At 35.6% G+C, this 23230-nt stretch overlaps 1 protein-coding gene and 1 long non-coding RNA gene across 2 annotated transcripts; one reads left to right on the top strand and one right to left on the bottom strand.

The window, feature by feature from the left end:
• Positions 1-389: 389 nt before the first annotated feature.
• On the bottom strand, positions 390-1048 carry LOC139781421 (uncharacterized). The gene is made up of 2 exons (XR_011720528.1): positions 800-1048; positions 390-556 (listed from the first exon to the last, which is right to left on the bottom strand). It is a non-coding gene; the product is annotated as an uncharacterized lncRNA (long non-coding RNA).
• Positions 1049-14953: 13905 nt separating this feature from the next.
• Positions 14954-16567, top strand: LOC139781411 (putative nuclease HARBI1). Its single transcript, XM_071720271.1, has 4 exons — positions 14954-15156; positions 15284-15430; positions 15496-15763; positions 15934-16567. Exons 1-4 carry the CDS (start codon positions 14969-14971, stop codon positions 16462-16464), a joined length of 1134 nt encoding a protein of 377 aa, XP_071576372.1. The 5' UTR covers positions 14954-14968; the 3' UTR covers positions 16465-16567.
• Positions 16568-23230: the final 6663 nt, after the last annotated feature.

Below are 23230 nucleotides of genomic sequence, written 5' to 3'. Positions count from 1 at the left end.
GAATGTTCCAAAAATACGTCATCCAAATCGTACAGCAGATGTTTATAGAAATATATATTTTGATAGGAAAGAAAGTAAGGAAAGGTATAAAGTGAGAATTAAAATAGGTATATATGATAAAACATTTTAATTCTCACTTTTACCTTTTCTTACTTTTTTTCCTAAAATATATATTTGCATAAACATCTGCTGTACGATTTGGATGACATATTTCTGGAACATTCTATAAACATTATTCAGATAGTTTTAAAAAGCTTCTTTTCATATTCCTTGAATATAATACAGAATATTCTTTCAATCTATTTTTCATTATTAAAACACGCTGTACAATTTAGATTGTATATAAATATGGATTATATGATGGAAAATTATACAAATAACATTATATATAATTGTAAATTCTGTACGTTTATTATAACACATATTTTTATTATGTTATAGTAATACATGAACGTAAATATATATAAACTTTATCTAAACAAAAAATTTATAACCTCTGTAAATGATTGTGTAGTCGCAGACGCCTAATTGCACACTTTTATCACTCGATCTGAATCTGAATAAAAATATAAAATTATTATAATATAAAAAGTATATTATTTTCTCAGAGATAGCGTTTTCGACCGAGGTGGGTTTCAATCCGGGTTTCAACCAGTTACAAGCGAAATCGAGCATCTACTGGTCAATTCGCCCGCGTTGACGAATAAATGCTCGATTTCGTTGAAACCCGGATTGAAACCCACCTCGGTCGAAAACGTCAAGAGACAAGAAGAATGCATAAGATGCAAATCATACCTACTTTACGTTACAACAGGCCTGTTCACGCCACGCCGCCCAACGACCAGCGTTCCACAGCGCGCGCGCGTTCTTTATTATTGTTTTTAGTACGTGGTACGTGCTCGCGGAGTGGCGCGGCGCTGCAGTAGTTCGACTTCGCCGCTTAATTTGATTAGTTTTGCTACACTCTATAATATTTATAGAATATACTAACAGAATATTTCTACTGACAATTTTATAATATTTCCAGTACATTTATAGAACATCCTTTAAAACGAAAATATTCTATTAACATTTATAGATGATTTCGTCGTTGAGAATATTCTCTTAACAGAATATTTGAAGCAGCATAACATATTTATACAATATTGTGTGTTATCTGGGTGTATGTATGTTAGGCCAGTCATATTAGACGGTGAATCGTCCAATTAATCTTCCCAGGTTGCAACCACCATGAATCGCTTTGATTTGAGGTGCTATAAGTGGGATTTATTTTGCTTCGCAAAATGAACGCGGAATAAAAAGTTATTAACAATTTTATGAACAAAAAACACGATTTCTTTTTTCTCAAATATCTCGAAAACTAAGTAAGATAGGGTAACTAACTATACGTACCTTTTTTGTAGAGCGTAAAATTATCTACAATAATGATCTGAACAACATTTATCGTTAAGTCAGTCGTTTAGCTTGCACGCGCCGTCAAAGTCCGAGACTCGGATCCCGAAAACCCTCGATTTCATCGTTTTTTTGATGTTGCGCCGGTGATTTTTTTCCGTCATTTAAAATGGAATTAAAAATCCCAAAAAAATCACACATTATCTGAGAACTACAAAGAATACTTTTCATGATGCAATCGATTTTTAGACCCTTTTTCTTTAGTTTGTAGCTATGTAAGCAAAAAATTTTGATTTTTTGGAGTAGTCTTAGTTTTTCGCTGTTTTCAGGCCTTAGAATTTACTTGAGACGAATTTTATCGTATGCATCTTGTTGTGGACAAAATTTGCAACAAAAAAGGACCCTTGTATTTTTTTCGTACGACGAACGCTGATTTTTTTATTGACGCGCAAAGTTATCCAATATTGCGCACAGGTCGGATAACGCTTGTTTTACACAAAAATAATTATTTTTTATTGAAATTTACGTGATTTTTCGCATTATTATTGAACCATTACAAAGCCGTTTTCAACACATTCTCTCATTTTTACTTATTTATTAACAAATTGTTTATTTAAAAATTATTATAAACAATTACAAAAACATGTTATATTCGTTGTACTCGTCGTTTCATATCAACTCGAAAAATGTTTTTAAAAAATTTATTCATATCACTTATAACATTTATTCAAACATACAGACAGTGTGCATCTTTTGACTATTTTCCACACCACCTCTGAGGTAAAGTCAATAGTGCGTTTTTTTTCTATGGTTTTCCCTGTAGGCCTAATCCACAAGCATTGAAAATATGTTCTTTTGATGTGATAATCATTTGGATAGTCCTTGGATACTAAAACTTTCGTCACTTTCGTTCTTTTCTGCCTCGTTTTGCTCAGCTTCTTGATCTTGGTGTTCGGGGAAGATCTCAAAATCTTCGCAGTTGGGATCATCTATTTTGTCCACTTCATCGTTTCCAAGGTCAATTGCCATTCGATTCGTGCAAGACATTCCTTGACAAGACAAACAGATTTGGGAGCATTGTAAGCCGAGTCGTCGACAGCCACATGCCTTCCCACAAGACCCTGTGCATTTACATGATATATTTCTTAGTAACGATTCTGGAGCGGGCTTTGATTTTGTCATTATTGGCATCAACGTAGAATTTTTATATTTCCATCCCCAATCCAGAACTGAAAATTCATTGTCGCCGAGCCACTCTTGCACTTGAAAATATACTCTTCGGAAATGTTGTGAAGCTGCTGCCAGTGTTGGTGGCAGCTGAGCAAGACGAACCTCCAGCTTAGCTCGAGCAACTGATGTTTGGAAACGCTTGAAACGATAATTATCAAGATGGGTATCTTCAATTGATGCTCCATATAATGCCAACATCAGACGTTCTCCTGCATCATTGATTGATTGTCCTAAAGCCTCAAAATCGTAAAAAACTCGTATATCCTTTACTAAATTTGTTTTTTTTTTAGGAGATGGAAAATGCTATTTTTCCCTCGTTGAAAAATTGCGCTCGTGGTGTCACAGCCAGTAAAAGCATGAGCAAGAAGAATTACCTCTTTTTTTGTTGCGTTTCCTTCTGATGAATACACGACATCTACTGTTTTTCCTCGCCCTTGTTTGAAAAAATGTATATTTCGATCCGCAGGTGTTAATCCAATCATGAGAACGGCAAGATCGACATCTTCACCCACGATTACGACTTTATCATGCTGGATACTCTCGGCAATAGCTGTGGTGACAATTAAACGATCAGCATCATGATCTGCTTGATTGACGGCAACGCCAGCAGTTTCAAGGTGTTTCGAGAGATATTCGATCAGTCTACTTTTGTTCTTGTCATTGCTCAGAAATTTTGTTTGATTCATGGTTGCCACCATATCCTCTGTGAAGATCGATAGACTAATGTAGGTAAGGGAAGTCGGCAAATTGGATCCGTAACTTCGGAATGAGGATTGGCTCTGAGGAGCGGGGCGTGTCGGGCTTGGTCGGGAAGCGGGTTTGGCTGACGTGCCGGGCCTGGGCGAGGTGAACCGATCGGCGTTCTCGCGCCGGTCCCGGGGATCCGAGCTCGGTCCCGTGCCTTGGCCTCCCGCGGATCTTCCTTGCTGCGAGACTTCCGTGGCGGCGCGAGCCGTCGTGGTCGTCCTCTTCGGCCGCCATTCAACGCTCAGCTCAGAACTGGCACGGACTAGGGGAATCCGACTGTCTAATTAAAACAAAGCATTGCGATGGCCCTCGCGGGTGTTGACGCAATGTGATTTCTGCCCAGTGCTCTGAATGTCAACGTGAAGAAATTCAAGCAAGCGCGGGTAAACGGGTAAGCTCATGTTGCGCATTACCTGTAAGAGGGGTGCTATGGCACCCCAGTCCTGTCAGTTTGAGCTGATCTAATCCGAGTGGATCACGCTCGCTGCAGGAAACCCTGCTACCTGGGGAACAGCACAGGTACAATATTGAGCCACAAGGGCGTTACGGGAAACCGTGCCCCTACGTTTGAGGAGTCGGCCTGTCCGGGAATACGTAATCGTCAGGTATGGGCTCTGTAAGGGGGAAATCCCCGGTGTCGGCTCTGATTCTAGCGTGAAGGGAAGTACTGATAACGTCGGTCGCACTCCGACCACGGGGAGGATTCTGGGTGGGCTAACCGCCCCCCCCCCCCAGACCCCCCGGTGCAGTCGTATCTATGACTCTCTTACAGTAGCCAAATGCCTCGTCATATAATTAGTGACGCGCATGAATGGATTAACAAGATTCCCACTGTCCCTATCTACTATCTAGCGAAACCACTGCCAAGGGAACGGGCTTGGAAAAATTAGCGGGAAAAGAAGACCCTGTTGAGCTTGATTCTAGTCTGGCACTCCATCCATCAGCTCCAAAGTTTTTGTTCGTTCGTCTCATCCTCTCATAATTTTTTGCACCTAAGGAATCGTTTCCATATCCATCAAGAACCACAATGCAATTTAAACCATAATGCCTCCGAATGTAAGCCTCATAGGTTTTGAATATGTCGGTATACGTATTCCCCAGCGACCATACTACTCGATGCAATAAAAATCCACCATCAATAATTACTCTGCTTCCAGTCCAAGTGAATTGATTGGCTGCCATTGGTGTTAACGATTTATATAAATCGGATTTCTTCGATTTTCTCATAAAGCCTTGATCATCGAATAAGGATAGTGGAAAAGGTGCCAATTCGTAGCAAAATGCATCACGTGTCGCTTCCTCATTGCCACTCAGCAATACAACTATTCGTTGGAAAAGTAAGGTCGTATTGACAGTGACAACTTCTCCATGGATTTCTACACCTCGTTTCACAACAGCTAAAGTCTGGACTCGGTTTGAACGCTTCAATTTTAAATCTGCCAGAGTAATCCCTACCATCGACTTCATTGCAGTTGTTCCTATTTCAAATGCTTTGTCGCAATTAATTTTGGGCCCTCCAACCAAACCAGTGGATATCGATCTCAGTTCATTGCATGTGGGGATTGGATCATGTAGTTCCAGCCATTCTATCAGGCGCGTGCAATCTTCCACGTCTCTTTTGATACGACTCAATCGCAAATCGACGTGTTGTTCACCTGTGGTCGATCTCACTCCGGCAAACGTCTCTATTTGGTCAATAACCTCATAGGCTGTCGGCATAGCAAGAATCCATCTGGCTAGAACGCTGTCGGATATTCCACGTCCATGTGTAACTCCTCCTTCAGACTTCAAAAGGCGCATAATCGTCTGCTCTATAGTCATATCCGTCCAATTTTCCGAAGTCATTTTGTCGGATCTTCGGATAGTAAAATAACTACTTTCCGTGAATTTTTGGTATTCGTTTACCGTCATGACTTGTTGGAGATTTGACATGTCCTGGAGATATAACTGTGCGGATTTAGCGTATGCCAAATGACCTGATGCGTGGAAAATAGGCAGCATTTCACGAATACACCGCAAGTGCAAATGCCAGTTTCCTAAACGCTCCGCCTCAATGTATAACTTGATGACATTTATGCAGTCCATATACTGTATCCAAAGCTGCGCCGTGCGTCCTCTTTTCCTCACTGCATCCATTTCATCTTTTAATTGGATTGCTAAGTCAAATAAACGTGTATCATTTTTTATAGTTTCAGCCGTTGGTGGCTCAGCGTCACGGTTACTGAAGAATTCGATGACATATTCACGAACGCTTTCATCGATGTTTGTCATACCTCGGACAATCATAGTGCCTAATGCCTGGTATGTTAGCAAATGAGCTCTCAGGGCACGCGCAAAAGCGTGTCCTGAGAGCATTTTTTCAACAGAAACGGATGCATACACTGTGGACCATAATTCGCTCAGTCCGCTGGCTTCCATTATGGTTCCCAGTCCTCCAAGGTAAGACAGAAGCAAATGAAATCTTTCCAATCTAACGACAACATTTGCTAATTTTTCGTCTCCCTCAGCGACAATTTCTCTGGCTTTGATGTAGAGTGGCTGATCGAAAGTAACAAAGCAAGTTTTTTGCCTTCTTTTTTGACATTCTGAAGCTGCATAAAACAGCACTGTATTAATGGCATCCTTGCTTGACGGAGGAAGATTGACAAACGGTAAACACAAAACACGAGAGACATCATACTCTATGTTTGTCGTAATAGCCTCGATATAGCCTTTCCAACTAGGGAGATTATCTACTCCAAAAGATTTGGCAATTACGTGGAGCGCATACGTAAGAGGAAGGTGCTCAGGTTCTTGTAAACCATCTTGTTCCAGTTTTTCAAAGACAAGATTTTTCAATCCAGATCCACTATTATTTCTATAATGTTTAATCTCAATTTTTGCTTGCGACCCCAAAATTGCAGCAGATGACATGGCTTTCAATTTTTCAATCCGTCCTTGTATTTCTAAGCTATCCTTTAGAGTAACACAACAAATGCCACCCATGCTGTGGAATGTATTGAGGCCATCTAATGTACAAACATTGTAGTCAGCGTTGTCAAAAACATATTGACCAAATGCGTGCTCTTTAATCAGTACTTCGGAATTTACAACTGCAGAGGCTTCAAAGAGCGTTACATTGTTATATGATGCACACAGTCCTAAATTGGAAAGAGTATCGATCAATAATTTCGAGCCAAATTTTCGATGCAAGAAAACACCAACGCCAATTTGAATCGATGACAGAAACGACCTGGGCCTTGTCACAGAAATGATAGCATGTGCTATGCTGTCTCTTTTCCTTTCCAAGCTTTCCTCGTTGCCTCTCTTTTCTTTCAGCATAACTTCATTTAAAAATAACTGCAAAGATTCCGGAACATCGTCCACTGCGTTGTCAAGAAATTGGTGAGGAGATGGATATGATCTTGTATCATAGAATTGTTTCATTATGTCGTCTCTGACAATTGCAGCTGCTGCCCTGACAATTCGTAAACGCTCTTCGTTTTTAAAAGCAGTCTCTAAGTCAGTTATTGGTGGCTTTCGTGTAGAATTCCCCGTAGGAATGTACGAGAAGCATTTATTACAGTTAGTATGGTACCGACCACCAACTTCTTTTAATGAATGTACTCCCTCAATTCTACTGAGTACATCATGGGCCCATTGGTCATTTCGTTTTCGTGCGGTCTCTTGAATTCTCAGCTGAATTCTGTCGACCGAAACAAGCCGTCTCGTTCTATAGTCTTTACATTGTTTGTCGCAAAAGAAACAGTTAGATTCGAAATTAAATCTTTTAGGACTACTCGATCGTCGAGGTCGAGATGGTCCAGCTTGAGAATATTGCGTCGGATTTTTCTCGATACGAAGAGTTCTCAATTCCGAACTGTATGATTTCCGACACTTGTCATGAATGCGGATCTCGTCTAAATTCTGCAAAACCAACCATTTATTGTCTTTACGCCTCTTACTATTCGTTATAAAAGTGTTGATTGCTCGACGTTTTGCTTAACTACAGTTTCTTTTAACAGGCTCTCATTGCAAATAAAACACTCGTTAGAATCAGACATGTTTGTCTTCATAAGTTAACTTTCTTCGCAATCAATACAACTTTTTAAATTCACAAATACACAAACTGCTCACGATTAATACAATGCAATGCTCAGAAACATGAACTGTTCACTCGAAACGTTAAACATTGACAGGCAACATTGGCAATCTCTCATTTAGACGATTTTCAACTTTTCGGATTTAAATATACATTTTTTCAAACGGCGAGGAAAAACGCTATATATCGTGTATTCATCAGAAGGAAACGCAGCAAAGAAAGAGACAAATTCCTTTCGCTCCTTTTACTGGCTGTGACACCATGAGCGCAATTTTCCAACGAGGGAAAAATAGCATATTTTTTACGATGGAAAAATAGCATTTTCCATTTCCCGGTCAACCCACACAATAAAAATGACCGTTCTAGAATTGTTTTAGACGTCCTCAAGAATTTTGAACAAAATAAGTATATGTTCGCAGATGGAAAAGTTAATGAAGTGCGTTGTTTGGTCTCTAATTCACTACATGATTTCATAAAAACAAACAAGAAATTTAGTTCTATTGATCGGCACATTTTATCGCAGTTTTCAGTTTGTAAAAAGTACCTTAGTGTCAACTCTGACCTTTTCGTCACTAACGCAGATAAGGGTCAGACTACTGTCATTTTAAACACACATGACTATATCACGCAAATGCAAGCGTTGCTCAGTGATTCATCGACATATAGAAAATTGAACAAAGACCCGATAAAGAAGATCACTTCGAATCTTAACAGTTTAGTGAAATCATGGTTGAACAACGACATTATTGACGCGAGGGTTTACAATGTACTAAATTGTACGAATGGCAACCTTCCACGTTGCTACGGGCTCCCGAAGATCCACAAGGAGAGCTATCCGCTGCGCATAATTGTATCGGCCATTGGAAGCCCGTTATATAATATCGCGTCCTATCTACACAACATCCTCGATAAGGCAGTCACGAAACCGATTTCTCATGTTAAAGACAGTTGGTCGTTTGTGAGGAGTATGAAGCAATTCTGCATCCCTCCTGACCACATCCTTGTCTCTCTCGATGTTGTTGCGCTGTTCACTAACATACCCATTAAACTTGTTTTGACCGGAATTGAAAAAAGGTGGGATGCAATATCGAGAGAGACTCGGATGAGTCTGGATCAGTTCCTACACGCTGTTAAGATGGTTCTGAGCTCCATTAGTTTTTCCTTTAACGGTGAATTTTACGAGCAAATCTTCGGCAGCCCAATGGGTTCCTCCCTCTCTCCGATTTTGGCTGACATAGTGATGGATGACTTAGAAACTTACTGCCTTCGCCCCTTTGACTCTCAAATTAAGATATTCCGCCGTTATGTGGACGACATCTTTATGTGCATTCCGAGATCAATACTCAATGACGTTGTCGTCGCATTCAACAACTATCACCCTCGGCTCAAATTCACGTATGAGCTGGAGAAGAACAACGGTTTGAGTTTTTTAGACACGATTGTTTTTCGATATGATAATCGCTTAGTTACGAACTGGTACCGAAAACCAACGTTTTCGGGCCGTTACATCAGCCATCCGTTGAAATACAAGATCAATACCATTTTGAATTTAGTCGACTACGCAATACTCTTGTCAGACGAGCGTTTTCATGACGAAAACATTAACCTGGTAAAATCCATTTTATCGAACAATTGTTTCCCTGACGCGTTCATGAACAAACATATTCAAAAAAGACTTGCGGAAATTAACAAGCGGTCGAATAATGACGACAGCGTTAACAATGACGATAGAGAATATAACATCCCAGATCTGAGAAGTTATGTGCCAATTCCCTATCTAAAAACCTTTAGTAAAGGCTTGCGAAGGACCTTCAGTAATTACGGCATAAGCACCCTATACACCGTTCCTAAGAAATTAGATACAATAATTAAAAAAGGGAAGGACAGATTGGAGAATAAGAAATGTACGGGTATTGTCTACAAACTCGAGTGTGCTGATTGTAGCGCTTGTTATATTGGTCAGACCAAAAGACACTTGGAGACCCGTATAAAAGAACATTGCGCTGACATTAGCAAGCGCTCCAACCAGCACTCCGTCGTTAGCAAGCATAGATTAGATTTTTACCACAACTTTAAATGGCAAGATGCCAACATTTTATACAAAGAACAAAACCTTAAAAAACGTGAAATTGCGGAAATGTTGTTCATTAAAAAACATACAGATGTCATTAATTCGCAGAAAGATACCGAAAATCTACCATTAGTCTATGACCGAATTATAGTTTCGCTTTAAACTTTACCTTCTATATAATTCACGGTAGTTTGCGATTGTTTATGATGTATTTACCAGTCGTTCTCCGGGCTTTGCACGGCACGGTCATGTCTCTAACGTTCGCTCTGTTATACCTCCTGACCACATAGTTTAACGATGATAATATGTTTCAAAACTTGACGCGCAAATCAATGTAAGTTTTGCATTTATATTTGCACCAATGCTTATTAATTTTTGTGTAATACCGGCTATTTGTGTTGTTCCAGCAATGCTAAATAACTTATAACTTGATAAGGACCGAAAGTAGAGGTCAAAACGTTGTTTTATTAAGATTAAAATTATTGCCAGTTAGGCCGACGAAATTTCGTGTTTTATTTTCCATTTCCTTAGAAAAAAACCGAATTTACTGAAAAACGTACGACTTTTTGACGATCTTGAGGCAGATGTTAATTTTCATCAACATCTGCGTGTTGGATAATTTTAGTATCCAAGGAATGTCCAAATAATTATCACATGGAAAGAACATATCTTCAATGCTTGTGGATTAGGCCTACTGGGAAAACCACAAAAAAAAAAAACGCACCACTGGTTTTACCTCAGAGGTGGTGTGGAAAATAGTCAAAAGATGCACTGTTTGTATGTTTGAATAAATGTTATAAGTGATATGAATAAATTTTTTTAAAACATTTTTCGAGTTGATATGAGACAACGAGTACAACGAATATAACATGTTTATGTAATTGTTTATAATAATTTTTAAATAAACAATTTGTTAATAAATAAGTAAAAATGAGAGAATGTGTTGAAAACGGCTTTGCAATATGGTTCAATAATAATGCGAAAAATCACGTAAATTTCAATCAAAAAAGGTAAAAAAAAGTGCCAAGTACACGCAATGTATTTTGTAAATTCAATCGAAAAATTATCTCACAAAATTGTCTCACAAAAATTGTCTCACAAAATTGTCTCACAAAAATTGTCTCACAAAATTATTAAATTACAAAATTGTTATTTTATTCAATCCAAGTGATATCTACCTCGAAAAAACCTAAATAACAAGTGGTATCTATTAAAAAAAATACGTGAAATCATTTAATACTGCGCCAATTACAAAGAGAGAATATATATATATATATATATATACCTTAACAAAATTATTATTATATCACGAAATTGCGTTACCAAACTCAATCCAAGTGATATATACCTTAACAAAATTATATCACAAAATTGTTTTACCTAACTCAACCTAAGTGATATGTTATTTCAAAAAAATATATGAAATCTTTAAATTACGCCAACTACAAAGAGAATATATATATTGCTTTGAAAAATAATTGTAGTGCAACTACTCTTAAAAAATAAAACAAAATTGTGTTACCTAACTCAACCCAAGTGGTATGTATCTTTGTATTCCTGAGGATCTTTCTATCAACCCAAGTGGTAGTAGTTTTAATTCTTCTTGATAAAATTATAATATTACAAAGAATCATTTAATCATTTTAATCACAAAGAATTAAAGAGGTAACATTATAAAATAAAAATATTTAATTAAAATAAAATAAATAAATTTTTTTTGTAAAAAACTTGGCGCTGCTTTTTTAAGATTAATCTAGACAAACTTGCATAGGTGCATAAGCATATGCATAAAGAGATGGATTGGTCTATTTCCTTTTGCACATATATATGAACCAATCAATTTCTTACGCTTATGTTTATGCGCGATGCAAATTTGTCTGGATAGACTTTAAAAAAGCAGCGCCAAGTTTTTTACAAAAAAAATTTATTTATTTTATTTTAATTAAATATTTTTATTTTATAATGTTACCTCTTTAATTCTTTGTGATTAAAATGATTAAATGATTCTTTGTAATATTATAATTTTATCAAGGAGAATTAAAACTACTACCACTTGGGTTGATAGAAAGATCCTCAGGAATACAAAGATACATACCACTTGGGTTGAGTTAGGTAACACAATTTTGTTTTATTTTTTAAGAGTAGTTGCACTACAATTATTTTTCAAAGCAATATATATATTCTCTTTGTAGTTGGCGTAATTTAAAGATTTCATATATTTTTTTGAAATAACATATCACTTAGGTTGAGTTAGGTAAAACAATTTTGTGATATAATTTTGTTAAGGTATATATCACTTGGATTGAGTTTGGTAACGCAATTTCGTGATATAATAATAATTTTGTTAAGGTATATATATATATATATATATATATATATATATTCTCTCTTTGTAATTGGCGCAGTATTAAATGATTTCACGTATTTTTTTTTAATAGATACCACTTGTTATTTAGGTTTTTTCGAGGTAGATATCACTTGGATTGAATAAAATAACAATTTTGTAATTTAATAATTTTGTGAGACAATTTTTGTGAGACAATTTTGTGAGACAATTTTTGTGAGACAATTTTGTGAGATAATTTTTCGATTGAATTTACAAAATACATTGCGTGTACTTGGCACTTTTTTTTACCTTTTTTGAAAAAGGTAATTTTGTACTGATATCACCTATTTTGTAGTGTTAAGCAAGGATCTGCAAAACATTTTTATTTTTTATTTTTTAATTATTTACAAAATTAGCAATAACAACAAATACATAAAAATTAATAATATTTAAGTAAAAGTAAATTATACATTTCTCACAAAAATTGAAGGAACACTAAATTTATCTTAAAAAATAGGCAAAACTCGAGCAGCGGTAACTTTGTTAAAAATGAATAAAATTTAAATTTCAAGCTTAAAACCTCTACTTTCGAAAGGTTACTATTATTCGTCCAATTTTTATTATGTCTAGACATAATTTTAATTCAGCGGATTTTTATTATGTCATGACATAATTTTAATTCTGCCGCTAGGGAATTTTTAAGTCGATTCTTATGAATCAAGCTTGAATTTAATGTCTAGGTGTCCCAGGTTGCCGATAACGAGGTCCACATAGTGCGCTCCATAGTTTTCGGTGTCCAGGTGTATTAATACCTTGAATTCGATGTCCACGTGTTTCAGGTTGCCGATGACGGGTTCCAGATAGTGCGCTCCATAGTTTTCGGTGTCCAGGTGTAATAATACGTTGAATTCGATGTCTAGGTGCCCCACGTTGCCGATGACGAGGTCCACATAGTGCGCTCCGTAGTTTTCGGTGTCTACGTGTATTAATACCTTGAATTCGATATCTACGTGTCCTACATTCAGATTTAAAGTTATTAATACACCTAGACACCAAAAACTACAAAGCGCACTATGTGAACCTCGTCATCGGCAACCTGAAACACGTAGACATCGAATTCGAGGTATTATTACACCTAGACACCGAAAACTACGGAGCGCGCTATCTGGACCTCGTCATCAGCAACCTGGGACACCTAGACATCAATTTCAAGGTATTAATACACGTAGACACCGAAAACTACGGAGCGCACTATGTGGACCTCGTCATCGGCAACCTGGGACACCTAGACATCGAATTCAAGGTATTAATACACGTAGACCCCGAAAACTACGGAGCGCACTATCTGGATCCCGTCATCGGCAACCTGGGACACGTGGACATCGAATTCAAGGTATTAATACACGTAGACACCGAAAACTACGGAGCGCACTATGTGGACCTCGTCATCGGCAACCTGGAACACCTAGACATCGCATTCAACGTATTATTACACCTGGACACCGAAAACTACGAAGCGCACTATGTGGACCTCGTCATCGGCAACCTGGGATACCTAGACATCGAATTCAACGTACGATTACACCTGGACACCGAAAACTATGAAGCGCACTATCTGGATCCCGTCATCGGCAACCTGGGACACGTGGACATCGAATTCAAGGTATTAATACACGTAGACACCGAAAACTACGGAGCGCACTATGTGGACCTCGTCATCGGCAACCTGGAACACCTAGACATCGAATTCAACGTACGATTACACCTGGACACCGAAAACTATGAAACGCACTATCTGGATCCCGCAATCGGCAACCTGGGACACGTGGACATCAAATTCAAAGTATTAATACACGTAAACACCGAATACTACGGAGCGCACTATGTGGACCTCGTCATCGGCAACCTGGGACACGTAGACATCGAATTCAACGTATTATTACACCTGGACACCGAAAACTATGAAGCGCACTATCTGGACCTCGTCATCGGCAACCTGGGATACCTAGACATCGAATTCAACGTACGATTACACCTGGACACCGAAAACTATGAAGCGCACTATCTGGATCCCGTCATCGGCAACCTGGGACACGTGGATATCGAATTCAAGGTATTAATACACGTAGACACCGAAAACTACGGAGCGCACTATGTGGACCTCGTCATCGGCAACCTGGAACACCTAGACATCGAATTCAACGTACGATTACACCTGGACACCGAAAACTATGAAACGCACTATCTGGATCCCGCAATCGGCAACCTGGGACACGTGGACATCAAATTCAAAGTATTAATACACGTAAACACCGAATACTACGGAGCGCACTATGTGGACCTCGTCATCGGCAACCTGGGACACGTAGACATCGAATTCAACGTATTATTACACCTGGACACCGAAAACTATGAAGCGCACTATCTGGACCTCGTCATCGGCAACCTAGGATACCTAGACATCGAATTCAAGCTTGATTTATAAGAATCGACTTAAAAATTCCCTAGCGGCACTTTCTGCCAAGCGTAGGGTTCCTTCTTTTCCGGCAGCGGTGGTAATACGATGTAAGGATACGAAATCTCTCCAGATAAACATGAAGCAATTGACTAAATATGTATTATATATATACCTAATTTACCTAAATAGAAATCTTCCTCCTGACCGATAAGTCTATCGACCTAATTTAATTTACCTACTAGATCGATCGAAATACGCGCGCGATATCGAAACTGGCGATACCTGCGCCGCCAGCGTCGAAAAAGTGAAAGTGACGCGACTCCAGCCAATGAAATGATGGCATGGCATGATGAGAAACGGTCGACGTATCTGAACGACGTATCTTAAAAATAAATTTTCACATTTGGACTTTGCGTCGCAATATCTCCGCTCGTAGGGCACGTAGCGGAATATTATGAGAGAAACCCCCCCCCTTTTCGACCCCAAACTATCGATCAAGCCTACTTAGGGTGCGTTCCGTAAAGATTTCAGTAAGGAGTTTCAGTAGTGATGATATTGGCACTACTGCGTTCAGCGTTACTGCTGGACGTGTGTTCCACTCAGCTGTTTACTGAAGCATTGCGTCGGATCGTTCTCTAAATAATTGAAACATTTTTATTAATTATGAATACTCAAAATTTAATAATATTAGAATCTTCTTCGAGTTCTTCAAGTGATAATGACAGTGCTATTGAGAACATTAATGAAAATGATTATCATAACCAAAATCGAAGAAAGAAACCTCGAGTTGAAAATTTTATTGAAAGAGTTATTTATCGATATTCAGCAAGAGAATTTCAAGAAAATTATCGGTGAAACTAATTTATTAATTATTAATTAAAAATTTGTGAAAATACTGTAATATACTTAACACGGAAAATATTATTGTTACATATATATAATATATACAATAAATAATATATTTATTAATTTTTTTAGTCTAAATAGAACAACTTTTGATTATTTATTATTCATTCTAAGACCAAATTTAGAGAGTGGTCAATGTGGATTTGGAAAAATACCAATTTCTCCTGAAAAACAATTATATATAACATTATATGTTTTAGGAACTCCTGATTCTTACAGGTATAGATTTATTGACTGTTATTTTTTTTTATTAACAAGTATTTTCATTTTGTGACTATTTATAGATCAGTGATAACAAAATTTGATGTAGGAAAAGCAACGGCATGGCGTGCAGTGAAACGTGTAGTAAAAGCTATTTGTAAATTAAGAAGTAATTTTATTCAATGGCCTACAGAGCAAGAAGCATTTTATACATCAAATAGAATTGAAAGAAAATATAAATTTCCTAGTGTGATTGGAGCTGTGGATGGCACACATATTAAAATCCCTTCTCCAAAAAGAGATTCACAATCTTATATCAATCGAAAAGGTGTACATTCAATACAGCTACAAGTAAGTAGAAATATAAAATAAATTATCTGTGGAATTAGTAGTTTATTAGAATATATATAGTTATAAATTAATTTTATTTTTAGTTGTGCGATAAAATAAATACTAATTTGCAGAAAATGTGTATTTTACATATTAAATTATTATAGATATTTTATGCTATTGTTCTGCAGGTAATATGCAATGATAAACTGGAGTTTATTCATTGTTTTGCTGGTCTTCCAGGCTCAGTGCACGATATGCGTGTATTCAAATATTCCGGTGTCCAACAAAGATGCAATGCAGAATTTTTTTCTAATAATATGCATTTATTAGGAGATTCAGCGTACACCATTCAAAAACATATGATGGTGCCCTATCGGGATAATGGACACTTGACAGTAGAACAAGTGTATTTTAATAAAATATTGTCTTCAACGAGAATGATGGTGGAGCGTTCCATTGGACTATTGAAGATACGTTGGAGAAGCCTATTGGATAAGTTCGATATGCGAAGAACAGACTTAATACCGTATTATATATTATGTTGCTGTATTTTACACAATATTTGCTTAAAACAAGAAGACACATTTGAATATCCATTAGTAATTCCTGATAATGCAGATGAGGAGCTGCAACCACTTGACGTCGATAATATTTTGAAAGAAGAAGGCCTAACAAAAAGAGCAAGACTTATGCAATTCCTCAATGAAAATATTAATTAAGATACTTGTTATTACATAAAATTTTCTGTATACTTGTAATATTACTTTTTTTTACTTTTCCTAGTTAAAATTATAATAAAATATAATAAAAGTCAATATAAAATTTTATTTAATTTTAACCACCATGTAGTTAGTAAATTATATAATTTATAAATGCGTAGTCATAAATAATTTTATAACAATATAACAGTTGCTACGCTTTATAACAATTAGCTGACACTTTTCAATATATAAGAGAGCAATAATTATTTGTAAAAACGTATGAAATGAATTCTGATATAGATTTTTAATACACATCAACTTTTACAATAATAGTTATATAGTTATAAGTTTGCAAGTATCTAAAAAAGTTTTAATCGTACAAACTGATATTTATTTATCAAATATCTATTAGGATTCGTTTTACATATTATTATAAATAATAATTGTTATATATATGTATAGAAAATGTTCAGCTATGTTATTAAATAAAAAAATAAATTTTAAAATAAAAAATAAAACATGCCATCAAATCTCATCAATATCAATTAGAATAAAATAAGATATAGTTATTTGATTATAATGACTTACTTATGACTCAAGATGATAAAAGATAATGTTTTATAATATTTTAACCACAAGAATCCAAGAATTTACATAATAGTGCATAAAACTAATAATATTAAAAAAAGAAAGCACATTCAAATTTTTGATCACTAGATCTTAGGTCGGGCATTAGATTTTAAATAGTACAAGTCTTCCTTTCAAAAAACATAGTCCTTAAGCCCATATTAGACTAGAGATTGATATTAAGATTGAATTGAAATATAACCAATCAGGAGAAAGAAAACTAGTATAACTTTGCTATGATTGATCAAATTTCAATTCAATCTCAATCTTTAGACTGATACAAGCTTTAGAGTTCGATGAAAATTTACGACTATCAGATTTAACATTCTGTTTCTAAAATAAATTTCCATTATAGTTTGTATTCAATTAGATTAATTATATTATCAGTAACAACTTAGTACAAAATAATTTTTATTTATTAATAATGAATACAATTATTTTATTTATTAATAATCATTCCTTTTAGTATCAGGAATGATGTACAATCATCATGAGAACACATATTGGTTATTTACTTGCATCTATGTACTTAAACATTCAGTTCTGTTTCGGAAGACTAGAAAACTAAATGGTTTGAAATGTGTACGAATAAGATTAAATTTTATAGTTAACGTAAACTAAATAACATTAATTTGTAATTGAATCTAATATTTTTCAAAAAACAAACATAAAATTACAAACTTTTTTAAAACAAATTTTAACTTTTTAATCATCATACACTTACAATAGTTATAATAGTTCTCAGTAATAGATAAAGTACTTTGTTATTTAGTAATATTGTTGAGAAATGAGTAAATTTAGCTTAGTCATGTAAGTACATGTATATGTATGACTGAACGACACTGAGGGAGCACGCAACGAGCACGCAACGAGCACGTAAGCATAGATGTGTACAAGCGACGCGCGGTGCGAGCATACAGCAGAAAGATATGAGACTCTCTCGGGGCCGACACGCGGTCGAGCGCTCCAGCGTATCATATACAGTATATAGATGTATATAGTGTATTGAATATAAACTCGTTAATTCTCATCGTTTAATTGACTTCACCCAAACTTACCACTCCACGCATCACTAAACTTAACATGGTAGCAGAGCGTGGTTCAGTGAAAAGTTTGGGAAAGTTCCGTTATGGTTGTGGGAACATTTGGCAGTGAAACCAAAAGTGATTTACAAGTCAAAGAGGAATCAACTGAAGAAAACGGAAGTGAGGATTATAGACGAGTCGACATGGCGGACGAGTTCAAGATGACGCTACCAATTTTTGATGGAAACGACTACAGTACATGGAAAAAAAGAATAACTGTATTTTTGAGAATGAAAAAATGCGAGAAGGTTATTCAACGAGAGAGAATCGACACGGAAAATAAAGCCACGTGGAATGAGACTGACTTAAAAGCGATGAACTATATATATAGTGCTTTGTCAAATAGACAAATGGAGTTCATTAATGAAGAAACTACAAGTTATGAAATAATCAAGAAATTAGACAAACTATATTTGCGTGAATCAACCGCATTACAGATTTGTGTAAGAAATAAATTAGAAAGGATTAAATTGAAAGACTACACAGGAACAAGTGAATTTTACAGTGACTTTGAAAAACTAATAATCGAATTGAAAAATGCCGGAGCGACAGTGACTGAAAAGGAAAAATTAAATTACGTGTTAAGAACGCTACCAAGTTCATTAAGCCATATCGGAGATTTAGTCGACGTACTACCCGAAGGAGATAGAACTGTGGATTACGTAATTAATAAAATTAAAATGTATGAAGACAAAGAAAAAGATGAAAATCAAAATTTAAGAAATAAAAGTGGAAATTCGAATGTATTCAAAAGTGAGATGAAAAAGGACAGAACGTGCTATAAATGCGGAAAGCAAGGACATTATCAGCACGAATGCACGAGCCAGAGCAGCGCGGGAACTTCTTGGAGAGGTCCGAGGGGAGGAGGACAGCAGCAAGCGCGAGGAGGCGCGCGCTATCAGCCTCAGCAGCAACGAGACAGCAGCTACGGCAGAGGCAGCAGCGGTCACCGAGGCCGAGGCGCAGGTCAACGAGGACGAGGCGGTCAACAACGGCAAGATCGTCAAAGCGCAGATCAAGGAAGGATGACTTTCACAACAGAGGTAGACAATAGGGTAGGATATAACGTCGAGGTAAATAATTGCGAAAATAGAGTCGAAGACCATATAATAAATGATGAAAAGTATTTTGTAGAATCAAATAGACTTGAAAATCCAATTAGTGTAAAAATAGGTGATGGTCGAATATTGAAGGCAACGAAAGTAGGAAATATAGTAACTAAGTTCGTAACAAATTATGATGAAACAGAAGTAGAACTTAAAGATGTATTTTTTGTAAAAGAAATGGATAGAAATTTATTGAGTTTTGGAAAAATTGCTGATAACGCGAAAATAATATCAATGGGAAATACTTCAAAAATTTATACACGAGAAAATAAACTGATAGCAGTAGCTAATAAAGTAAATAATTTGTACAAGATCAATAGCTTTGTTGAGAACAAACAAAATTATGTAACAGAAAATGTAAATAAGAATATGACTTTAAAGGAAAAGTATCATAGACCATTAGGTCACGTAAATTTCAAGTACTTGAATATTCTGAGTCAAAATAACCTAGTTGATGGGTTACCAAATAATTTAGAGAGCGACTATTTGAAATGCGGTACTTGTATACAAAATAAAATGACTAACACTAGTTTTGAAAATAATAGACATAGAGCAAAAGATATAGCTGAAATTATTCATGCAGATGTAAACGGACCGCATAGTACCATAGGTTATAGGGGTGAAAGATATTTTCTAATTTTAATTGACGATTATAGTAAGGCTGGGAAAGTTTACACGATGAAAGAAAAAAATGAAGTTTATGACTGTATTGTAACATATGCAAATCAATTAGAAAATCTAACTGGTAAAAGAATAAAGCGTTTAAGATGCGATAACGGGAGAGAATTTTTGAATAAAGATATATATAATTTTGCTAAAGAAAAGGGAATTTACATTGAACCGTGCCCTCCGTATGTTCACGAGTTGAACGGAACTGCGGAAAGATACAATAGGTCGGTAATGGATACGGCTAGATGTTTATTGTCCGATGCGAAAATACATAATAGATTTTGGCCAGAGGTAGTCAAGACGGCTGTTTATTTGAAAAATAGAACATTGGCAAATACATTTGAGAAAAAGACTCCGTATGAGATTATGATGGGAGAAAAGCCCGATATTAAGAATTTAAAATTATACGGAAGTAGAGTTTTTGTTAGAGTTCCGGAAGTTAAAAGGAAAAGTAAGTGGGATAGAAAAGCTGATTTAGGAGTATTAGTCGGGTACGAAGAAGTAGGGTATAGAGTATTAATTAATAACAAAGTGATTGTAGCAAAACACGTAGATATAATTGAAGAAAATGTAAATTTAGTTGGATTTAAAGATAACGATGAAATTAATGAAAAGGAGTTAATTCAAAACGAGATTAATCAGGAACTTCAAAATGAAAATGAGGAAAATGAAAATAATGAGCATGTGAATAACCTACCCAGTACTAGCGATGAAAATTTACAAGTACTGAGAAGGTCAGAAAGAAAGAAAAGCCCTGTAAGCAGATATGGAAATCCAATAACGAACTGTGTTTACGTAAATTATGTTAGTGTAGACAATCCGGAAAATTATAATGAAGCAATAAATTGTAACGATAGCGATAAATGGCGAGAAGCTATGAATAAAGAAATCGAATGCTTAAATAGAAATTATACATGGAAATTAGTTGAAAGGCCAAAAGATAGAAAAGTATTAGATCTTAAGTGGGTGTATACAAAAAAGGCTGATAATAAATTTAAAGCGAGAATTGTAGTAAAAGGGTTTCAACAAAGAGAAGTGTTAGAAGATATATATTCACCAGTAGCGAGAACACAAACATTAAAAATTATGTTAAATTATTGTGTACAAAACGGACTAGCGATAGATCAAATGGATGTCGAATCTGCGTTCCTAAATGGCAAAGTAAAATCGGAAGTGTATGTGAAACAACCTCAAGGTTACGAGGATAATACAGGCAAAGTTGGTAAACTGGAGAAGGCGTTGTACGGACTGCGAGAAAGTCCACGAGCGTGGTATGAATGTTTAGACGAATACTTGAAAGAATTAGGATTTAAGCGTAGTAAAACTGATTACTGTTTATATTATATGGAGAATAATATTGAAAAAATCTATTTGATAATCTTTGTAGATGATTTGTTAATTTGTAGTAAAAATCGGAAATTAATAGAATGTATTAAAAGAAAATTAGCAGCAAAATTTCGAATGAAAGATATGGGCCAAATAAAAACTTATTTGGGAATAAATATTGAGTATGATTGTGAGAAGAAAATTATGACATTAGATCAGAAAAACTATATTGAGTCATTAGCAAAAAGGTATGAAATAGAAAATGCGAAATTGTATGCTACCCCGATGGAGCAAAATTTGAAATGTGAACCTGCCTTATCAGTGCCAAAAAACATAAAATATAGAAATTTGATTGGGGCCTTGTTGTATATAAGTTCAAGTACTAGACCAGATATTTGTTATTGCGTGAATTATCTAAGTCGATTTCAAAATTGTTATGATCAAAGCCATTATAAGTACACCTTAAGAGTATTAAAATATTTATATTATACTAAAGATTTAAAATTAAAATTTGAGAAAAATGCAAATTCGGATATATTAGATTGTTGCGTTGATGCTGATTGGGCAGGAGATATAGTAGACAGGAAATCCACGACGGGATATGTTATAAGAATGTATGGTAATACTATATTTTGGAAATCAAAAAAACAAGATATTGTAACGAAATCGTCGACTGAGGCAGAGTATGTAGCCTTGTCTGTATGTGTGAGTGAGATAAACTTAATTAGAGAGTTATTGAAAGATTTTGGAATGGAAATCAAAAACCCGGTAAGAATTTATGAGGATAATGCTGGTGCAATTAGTATAAGTAAATATGGAAATCTAACAAAAAATTCTAAGTATATAGAAACACATTATCATTTTATTAACGAGAATTATTTGAAAGGAAAAATTGATGTAATTAAAATAGATTCAGAAAAAAATCCAGCAGATATTTTCACCAAGTCTTTAGGACGAATTAAATTCGATAGGTTTAGAGAGAATTTAAAGTTATGCTAAGAAAATGATGCAGTGTAAAATGATTGAGAAAAGCTAAATTTAAGGAGGCGTGTTGAGAAATGAGTAAATTTAGCTTAGTCATGTAAGTACATGTATATGTATGACTGAACGACACTGAGGGAGCACGCAACGAGCACGCAACGAGCACGTAAGCATAGATGTGTACAAGCGACGCGCGGTGCGAGCATACAGCAGAAAGATATGAGACTCTCTCGGGGCCGACACGCGGTCGAGCGCTCCAGCGTATCATATACAGTATATAGATGTATATAGTGTATTGAATATAAACTCGTTAATTCTCATCGTTTAATTGACTTCACCCAAACTTACCACTCCACGCATCACTAAACTTAACAAATATATTAGTAATTATATTTTAATTAGTAATATATAGTCTATTACATTGTTTATAAAAATAACTAATAAATGACTGAATAAATAAAAATAACTGGTTTATGAAAATAACTAATAATTAAATATAGGGGAAAGTGGTCTAATCGGTCACCTGTTCTAAATCGGTCACCCCCCCTCCATTTCATAAAAACCACAACACTTATCATCATGCCAACAATGTGATTATAATCAGCTATCAATAGTACCCCTAACTATACTATTGGCATGATGATAAGTGTTGTGGTTTTTATGAAATTGGGGGGGGGGGTGACCGATTTGGAATAGGTGGCCGATTTAGACCACTTTCCCCTAAATAATAGTATACTATTAACAAAGTACTTTATCTGTTATCATATTATAAGAACATTGATGTTAACAATTAATGCAACAATTATTACACCTGTAAATAAAAAAACATTAAAAATAACGAAATATCTTAAGTTATCTGAAGAAATTACTTTGACTGATATTGCAGTAATTTTTCCATTATTGCCAGCTTTTTCTCTCTGTATTTCTCTGTAGCTTCTCTTTTCAAGCGTTTATCTTCTAAGGACTGTTTCAGATACTCTATTTTTTCAC

This window comes from Temnothorax nylanderi, unplaced genomic scaffold (genome assembly GCF_030848795.1).
Source record: "Temnothorax nylanderi isolate EJ_2023f unplaced genomic scaffold, tnyl_v1.0 TNYL_tig0336_pilon, whole genome shotgun sequence".
Classification (NCBI taxonomy): domain Eukaryota; kingdom Metazoa; phylum Arthropoda; class Insecta; order Hymenoptera; family Formicidae; genus Temnothorax; species Temnothorax nylanderi.
This window is presented reverse-complemented; position numbering and strand designations above follow the sequence as displayed.